At 34.8% G+C, this 9,340-nt stretch overlaps 1 protein-coding gene across 1 annotated transcript in view; it reads right to left on the reverse strand.

Moving 5' to 3' along the window:
- The window catches only part of MKLN1 (muskelin 1), a 184,713-nt gene that overhangs the window by 18,242 nt on the left and 157,131 nt on the right, over nt 1-9,340 (reverse strand). The window contains exons 13-15 of the mRNA XM_007445636.1: nt 7,420-7,567; nt 6,124-6,238; nt 4,531-4,670 (exon numbers count right to left, since the gene is read on the reverse strand). Coding sequence (XP_007445698.1) covers nt 4,531-4,670; nt 6,124-6,238; nt 7,420-7,567 — 403 coding nt within the window. The remainder of the gene's footprint in view (nt 1-4,530; nt 4,671-6,123; nt 6,239-7,419; nt 7,568-9,340) is intronic.

Consider the following 9,340-nt stretch of genomic DNA (forward strand, 5'->3'; position numbering starts at 1 on the left):
TACGCGGGCCTCTCACTGTTGTGGCCTCTCCCATTGCGGAGCACAGGCTCCGGACGCGCAGGCTCAGCGGCCATGGCTCACGGGCCCAGCCACTCCACGGCATGTGGGATTTTTCCAGACCGCGGCACGAACCCGTGTCCCCTGCATCGGCAGGCGGACTCTCAACCACTGCGCCACCAGGGAAGCCCGAGTATAGTTTCTTTTAATGAGTATCATTAACACTGATTAGATATTTTTAATGAGACTATTTCCATGTCTCAGTCAGTAATAACAAAAACTGTAGCAATCATTTATCAATCGTTTGTTTTGTGCTAGACACTGTATCAAGTATCTTACATATATCATTTCATGTATCCTCCCATAACTCTATGATAGAAGTTTATCATCATTTACATAAAAAAAACAGATGAGGAACTGAGCCTAGTAAATGAACTTGGCCAAGCTAAGACCTAGTAAGTGGCAGAAGTAGAATTAAACTCAAGTGTCTCTGATTCCAAAGCTGAAAGGAAACAATGGATTTTCTTAAATTAAAAAAGTCTGCTTGGGACTATATATCTATTTAAATAATGATAATTCCTTTTTTAATAGCATAATTAGATATGTATTTATTTCTAATAGACTGGTATGCTTTTCAAAAAATTATACAGAAAGAAGACATTTAATTTCATTTGGGCCTTTCACAAACTGTGTTCAGCTGATGGCATCAGTAATTTCCTGTCCAAAAAAAAAAAAAATGTCCTGTCTTTAAAGCTAATCTCAGTGATAGGGTACCTTGAGGGGCAAAGACTGGCAAAATATTACAGTTTTCTTGTACCAGATAGTACCCTGACTGTCAGCCAGCCTTACAACCCTCAGATGAGAGTCTTAGGTCCATGTTACTCTACCATCTTGTCCACAATGAATTAGATCAGAGTTTTGGCACCTGAGCCAAAAGCAATCGTCTTGAGCTTGATGAGCAATTTATAAAGTGGCCTGGCAGAATTCTTTCCAATAGGGATACTCTCTCTAGGGAACTCTCTGTAAAAAGATACTCTCTTAGAGAATCTGAATGTGAGATACACAAGGACACAAAAAACATACAAAACACAGAAGGCAATAAGCAGAAGACATGAGATGACAGATTCCTTCTCTTCCTATCCTTCTCTCCCTTCCTTCCTACTACCTAGCTACCTAGCCACCTACCGAAGCCATAAGAGAAAGCAGAGTCAGGAAGTAGAAGAGGCAAAGCAGACAGAAAGAAGCAGAAAGAGAGAGGCTCAGTTACAAGGAAAGCTACTTCAGTAGCTTCTAGCTATGAGAACTGTCTCAGTATCCTCAACAATTCTCCACCAGGCCTCACTGTTCAAGTGCTGAGGACGCACCTTAATTCTCTGGATATTCTCATAATAAATTCTTTTTCAGTGAGATATCCTAAGTATGTCTTTATCCTTGTAATCATAACCAACACACACCTACTGTACTATTAAATAAATCCAGCAAAGGGATCCATTTTCCTGGAAGGTGTGTTCTCTCTTTTCTTTTTTAAGCTTTTTTGTTAGCCCACAAAAACTTATTACTGGACTTGTGTCTGCAGTCTAGAATTATATTTCAGCCAACAATTCTGCCCTCTACCTAAAGGAACAAGGAACTAATCGTATTTAACTTTTTTTCTTTTGCCCCTTTCCACCCCCAAATCATCAATATATTTGGAAACTTAAATGCTATAGGAAAAAACAGTGGCATTTAATTTTCTGTATTATGTGGCACCATTAAGAACAAAGACACTTTATTGGCATTCAATATACTTCTCTCCAAGTTTACATTTTAACTAAAATTTATACTTTAAAATTTATATTTTAACTAAATAGTAGCAAATTTCAAAGGGTGATTATTTGCCCAATCACACAAACTTGCTACCTTTCAACTTCAGTCACTTTATTTCATGAATCATTCTCACACTCACAAGATTTGCTATTCTTTCATAATGTAATTAAAATTTTAAATAATTTGTTACTGATTTTTATTTTCCTTATCCACTTTCATTTTTCACTTTGTGCCTTTACTAGCACAAGTCATTAATGATGTTTTGTACTTGAAACTTAAAACATGCCATAATATGTATTTCAGATTCCCATAAATTGTCATTTCACCTGTCCACTGACAGATTTTTAAAGGAGAAAAATGACTGCCAAAGATCAAAAATAATAGTACTTCTTAGGATAGGTTGGTTGTGGGAAAATGAATAATTCTACTTACTTCCAGAAGGAATGAAAATTAACTTTCTGGAGGGCAACATGTAATTCATCAATTCTATTGTCATCCTACAGAAATTTTGGATAGGGGTGCATATGGAAGTATATAATAACATTAACTACAGTGTTATTTATAATTGCAAATAAGTTGGAAATAAGCTAAACATTCAACAAAAGGAGACTAGTTAAGTAAATTACACAGAGTAGAACACTATGTAGCCATTATAATTATGATTTGTATTTTTATTTTTTAACATGGTGATGTTTATAATACATCACTCATTAAAAGACATCAGATTCAAAGCAAGATGATCCTTATTTTTTAAACAAACAAAAATTCTATTTGTGCACATAAAATGCAAGGGATACACACCAAAATATTATTTTTGAATGGTGGGATGAGGGATGATTCAATTCTTTGTGGTGGGGAGAGAGGACTTTTTTTTTTCTTTATTAACCATGGATTACTTTTCTAACTAAAAGCCAGAGGAAAGGGCTTTCCTGGTGGCACAGTGGTTGGGAGTCTGCCTGCCGATGCAGGGGACACGGGTTCGTGCCCCGGTCTGGGAGGATCCCACATGCCGCAGAGTGGCTGGGCCCGTGAGCCATGTCCACTGAGCCTGCGCGTCCGGAGCCTGTGCTCCTCAACGGGAGAGGCCGCAGTGGTGAGAGGCCCGCGTACCTCAAAAAAAAAAAAAAAAAAAAAAAAAAAAAAACGGGAGAAGCAGCAAATGCCAGAGAAAGTGTTTATAAGTAAGCTCAAATTCTTTACATACAGCACTAGACAACCTTCTTTAATCTCTAGTGGACTTTTGGTCAGGAAGTTGTTTTTAAAAGCTCAACTCAACATTCTAACTATAGTTGTTGTATCTGAAGGAAAAAAAAAACATGATTTCCCCAAATGTGTCTTATTGTCTTATTTGTCTTAACCTTTTAAAACAAAGTTTAAAGTTTTTTTAAACTTTTAACAACAAACTTTAACATTAAGTACCAAGGAATAATATTTTAGTAACGCAAACATTAGCTGAAGGTACCTCAAGCTTAAATCTTGTTAATAAGACAGAATTTATCTCTTGCCATCCAGCCAACATGACGATTCAGACCTTTTCTCCTATAGATTCTATAGGAAATACTCTTTAATTATTCATAGTAATAACAAAGTAACAGAAGCAACTAGCTTTTGTTATCAATTTATCTATCAAGCACAACTTGTGAAAGCAGAGAGAGAAATAACAAGCAAACACGATATGATAAAGGAACACAAATCTAACTTACACCTACACAGAGATTTTTATTTATTTATATTCTATATAAAATATAATATGTAATTATATACTAAACATATAAACACACATGTGTGCATGTCTGTGTATATACCGATGTGTACGGGGTGGTGGTGGTGGTGAAGTGGTAACTCTGGAGTCAGAACACACAGCATCAAAGCCCGGCTCTGTCACTTACAGCAGAACGACCTTAGGTCAGTTATACAACCCACTTAAAAATGCTTCCATTTCTTCTTTTATAAGAGAGTAATAATAAAAGTACCTACTCCACTGTCTTATTGTGAGAATAATATGCAGGATCTAGCACACAAAATTGCTCATAAATGGTACCTATTATCATCATTAAAAGCTAAACTTCTCTCCCTCCAAATTGTAAATTTTTATTACGATCTAACACTACCAGTAACCAAAGGGATAGATGTATTTTTCTACATTTTTCAGCTTATCACCTGCTAAGGCTAAAAAGCAAACATGACCGAGGAGACATATGAAAATGTTTGATTACTTGATTTTGCAATTAAATGGCAAAAGTAATGATGTAAAGCTATAATCATATTTGAAGTTGTATTCTGAAACATTAAATTATAAAGAGATTATTTACTCAACTATATCATCACATTCACTGTTAAGAGAGTTATCAACAGGTCAGTCACATGCCAATAATCTTCACATGCCAATCATCTAGAACTGATATAATCTGTAGTGGTTAGGCCTTGAGTTACTTGAAGGTAGGTTCATCACGTTCATAGAAACTTTTTCCATTAACAGCTGCAAAATATCCTTGCTCTATCGTTAATAATTTTTAGCATCAAGATCTACCTTCACTTTGTACCATCCTTTGAAAGAAGAAAGCAAAAATAAGGAGAACAGGGCATTTACAAAAGTCATGATCTTCACAGTACTTACAGTGTCATGTTACTAAATTTCCAAAGACAAAGTCACATCTCCAAAGCTTAGGTAATACCAACAATAGCTGATAATGCTAAATAGAAGTTTTCAGTGATTTATTTTTATACCTGTGTTTTCTTATGAGGTACTTGCAATGCCTCAGTAAGTAATCTTTTGAAGGCCTACACAATTTCAGTGACCAGAAGTCATCTAATCTCATCTTTGGGGAGCAAGATTTTCCTGGATTCCCACCAAATAAATAATGAACCTGTAATAAATAAAACAAACCAGATTTTTAAAAAATGCATGCATACTCAAGAAACTACGAAAGTCAAAGTAAAATGTCTTCATTTTGGTAGTAGTGTGTAATAAGCAACTTCTTTAGCTTTACTAAAGACTAAAACATTATTACATGTCTATTAAAGGCTGCTTCTGCTTTTTCTCAAGTTTCCATTTTACTTTAAAGTACTGGGACTACTTCCTTAAATTACATTTTCTATTAAAATAAGTTGTATCACCACAGTTACACTGACAATGGAAGACATAAAACAAAAGCAATGATAGTAAGAAGCTATTCCAAGATACTGAGTTTGCTTAGGGCAACAAATAATGGGGATTATCAAGTTAATCAAGTGTTGATCATAATAAAAAATGATATCTTTTAAAAAACTGACACACAAGTTGAATCACTGAAGGTCAACAGTAACCAGAAACTTTAAAAATTTTAGCATCTTACTTTTGCTTTAGCCATAATGCTGAATATTTTTAAATGGCATATACGATTTGTGAAATAACTTTTAAAATATTTTTCTATTATTCAATTAATATCAAATAAGAAATGTAAAAGGAATACTACAATGATTTCACTATTATAATTACAGCTTTAGTAATATTCTGTACTCAAAGTGTTAAAGCAGTTCTTGAAAATTTTGAAAACATTTATAGCCAGTAGCGTTATACAACAGAGATATTATTTATTTATGTCCTATAGATGGAAATTCACTTATCCTTTAATTTGAGAGACTCTCAGAGAAAGGGCTTTTATTTACTCCCATGGTATCTTTTACCTAAAGTTCTCAAATGATAGAGGATTTAAATAATCATCTATGGCCTAAACAGAAAGAATACAGGTTCTGTCAGTAATTAACTATGTAATCTGAGCCCAATCATTAAACATGTAAAATTTAAGGGAGAAATAGTTAAAGAAACCACTCTGAACACTTAGGGACACTAAAACTTCAGAATTCAGGATGGTTTTCATAGGCTGATGGAACAGATTATGTCAATCATAGATAGGAAAAATAAAGAGAAAAAGACTTCTTACACAATGGGAAAATCTAAAATCAGGAAGTTATACATACCTTTTCATATCATGGAAAAAGGTATACAAGTGCTGAAAACCGTACATCTTCTACTTGAATATTCATATTGTACTGACAGAAACAATAGGCCATGCTATGTATCAGATCTATGCAGCTAAGAAGCAGCAACCACTGACCATTTTCATAAGAAGAAAAGTGTCAGGAACTGTGGACTATGCAAAAATGTTTATTCTCTTAAGGAATTTTAGGGACAAGGTGATATCAAATGTCTGCTACGTATTCTAGTAAACGTCAGTCATTTTTATTCAAATCTACTTAAAAATAATCAGAAACATATATTTTGAGATTCCTTCCAATTGTACATCACAGAAAGTTTACAGGTCAATGTAGTTAGTATACCTTGTGTAACTCATCGTATACAAGCTGATGGGCAAATCTTGGACATGGTTCTTCCTCCTGAAGACTTTTACTTGGATTATCCTTTGCAGCTTGATCATTCTTATAGACGCAAGACCTGAAAGACATTGCTTTTAAGGCATTCTATCTTAGAAAACTAGCAGCACACATAATGTTAATACAATTGTAGCAAGCAAATTAACGTAATGTCTAATTACAAACAAAAAATTATAAACTTGTCCACATCAAATCTTAAAGTTCTGGTCACCCTCATAAAATAATCTGAATTTGTTAGAGCTGAGTCCTGAAGTTCTTTAATGTCCATCAAAAATCTCACTCAAGAACAAACTACTTCGTGTTATGAAACAGGATCAGCATATATGAAGGCTTAAACCAACGGCTGAAAGAGATATCACATTTATCTATTCACAATAAAAAAGCTCACAACAGACTTCTTTCATTCTTACTGTAAATAAATGTCTTATTTAGAAAATAATAAATTCCTTAGCTGATGAGCACCACCCTCCATTACTGAATGGAGGAAGTTCTCTGAAGTTCCTCTGTTTTGGAGAATATTCACTTATGTAGTAATCACAGAACATTAGAGCTGGATCCTCTAGGTCAGTGTTTTTTGTTTTTTTTTTCTGCAGTACGCAGGCCTCTCACTGTTGTGGCCTCTCCCGTTGCGGAGCACAGGCTCTGGACGCGCAGGCTCAGTGGCCATGGCTCACGGGCCCAGCTGCTCCGCGGCATGTGGGATCCCCCTGGACCGGGGCACGAACCCGTGTCCCCTGCATCGGCAGGCAGACTCTCAACCACTGCGCCACCAGGGAAGCCCTAGGTCAGTGTTTTTCAAAGCAAAATGTGCAGCAGTTCTGTGAGATGCTCTGTGACAAAAGGGTCCTAGTTTGAAAATGCTAAATAATAATGCTCCCCACCTTGCTCTAGTCAAACTGCTTCATTTTATAAAAACTAAGAAAAGACCTGGGAACATTAAAAATACATGGTTCTCAAGTTTACACATCTACTTGGTAGCAAAAGCTAGACTAAAATACAATTCTCTTGACTCTCAGACAAAGAAACATCTACTAATTGAAATAATTCAGTGGTAAAATCCATTTGCTGAACATCGCTGTATACACAGGCACCAGTACTGACTTTTCCACTCCCCAATATTGATATTAAAATGTATGACATCACAAATTAACATAAGCCTTCCATCTCTCTCTTCTTCTGAATAAACCAACAACCTCAAATAAATGTTACACTGTGATTGCAGCACAGACAAGAGCTACTTACCAACTGTTCCTTACAATGTCATAAATCCAGAATGAATTTCTGACATTTTCTTCCCTCTTTTCCTTGTCTTTGCTGAGTCCAGATAAGACATGTATTTCATTCAGTTCTGGATCAATGGTTGCTCTCTGTGTGAATCCTGTCATTGGAACTATAAATTGAAAGAGAAAATAAGATGACAGTATTAACATTACTTAACAGATTAGTACTACTCTATAAAAGATTACTACATCCTTACCCTGCTCTACTTGTGTCCACAGCACTTACCTTTTAAGAGACTACATAACTTTTATATTAAACAATAATCAGTTGTTTCTTGCCTTCTCCCCACTCAAACGTAAACTCTATAAGGGCAAAGGTTGTTTGGTTCACTGTTTTGTTCCCAGTGCCTAAAACAATTGCCTGGCATATAATAGTTATCCAACTATTTGCTGAAATAAATGAATGCTAACTACCAGAATGGAGTTAGAAGGAGGGAAGAGATAGAAAGAGGTATGCAATGTAATCATTTTTATCAAGGAAAAGGGCAATGCTTTATTTAACTGATTTATTATCTGGGTCAGCTCTAATTTAATAGCAGAGACAAAATATTCAAATCTCGACCGAGAAAAACAAAAATTTGATACGCTGGTTTGTTCAATAAGGTTAAAGTCATCTAAAATACCTGTTCAAGACCTACAATGAAATGACATAATTTCCAAGAAAAATAAAATAAAATAAAATATTAGGGGCTAAAATATGCCATTTTGTTTTCCTGAGTGGCTCAAATTCCCCAGGGTTAATTTTCTGAGAAAATATTTTATTTCATGAGAAATCCATTAAATGAGTGATGGTCATTCGGCATTATCCAGTAATTTGTAAAACACTGATATAGCAAATGCAAATTTTCTCACTATTATTACTTGGAAATATTAGTTGAAATATAATTTTATAATTCACAACATACTTGCCACAGATCTAAAAACAATGCCACTGTTTCAACACTACATTTCTTTTATACACGAACAATTATCATATGCTGAAAAAGCTAAACAAACATCAGATTGAAGTAAAACATTTCAATCCAGAATACTATGGGAGGAGATGCTAACCACATTGATATTTATTCATCTTTACTTGCTTTAGCAGGGCCAAATGATGCAATATGTATTTTTTCCTAGTTTATTTCATGGGTCCTTTCACATTCACATTCAATAAATTTGTTTGGAATATTTTAGAGACTATCCAAATGCATTCCACAGTAAATATATTAAAAAATTATACACACATATATAACACAATACATAATTTGTATGCATCCATACACAAGTACATTTATCTTTATACACACACATCAACCTAATCTTAACAATAACCTCAACCCTCATAATACATAGTCTTTAGCGGTTATGTAAAGCCTGGTATTTTCTAATTAAGCCTTGGTAAACTTTCAAAAGTAGCCAGGTTCTGACCTCTGTTCCTCAGATAACCTTGGAAGAAAGATAAAACAGTAAAGAAATGAAATCATTTTCATTAGCTGTAGAAGTGGAGGACATAACTGCCTAAATTTATTGCACTTAAATTTCTTCATCCCATGTAGAATTCTATAACATGGGTTGACAAACTATGGATTGATCTGACCTGCCTAGGGTCAAATCAGGCCTCAGACATTCATTTACGTTTTGTCTGTGGCTGATTTCACCCCACAATAGCAAGGCTGAGTAGTTGTAACAGCAATAATTACATCTGGCTCTTCATAGAAAAAAATTGCTAACCCCTATTCTATAATCTTTTAAAATGCAAATATCAGAGATGTATGACTTATTATAAATGAATGCAACAAACTACTTACCTAAAATAAGGACCCACTTAAATACCTTAAATAAGGAACTGGAAATTTCTGAGTGGAACGGAAATCCATGCAGAGGGAAAGAGATTTTGAATT

Source organism: Lipotes vexillifer, unplaced genomic scaffold, assembly GCF_000442215.2.
Source record: "Lipotes vexillifer unplaced genomic scaffold, Lipotes_vexillifer_v1.1 scaffold1110, whole genome shotgun sequence".
Taxonomy (NCBI): Eukaryota; Metazoa; Chordata; class Mammalia; order Artiodactyla; family Lipotidae; genus Lipotes; species Lipotes vexillifer.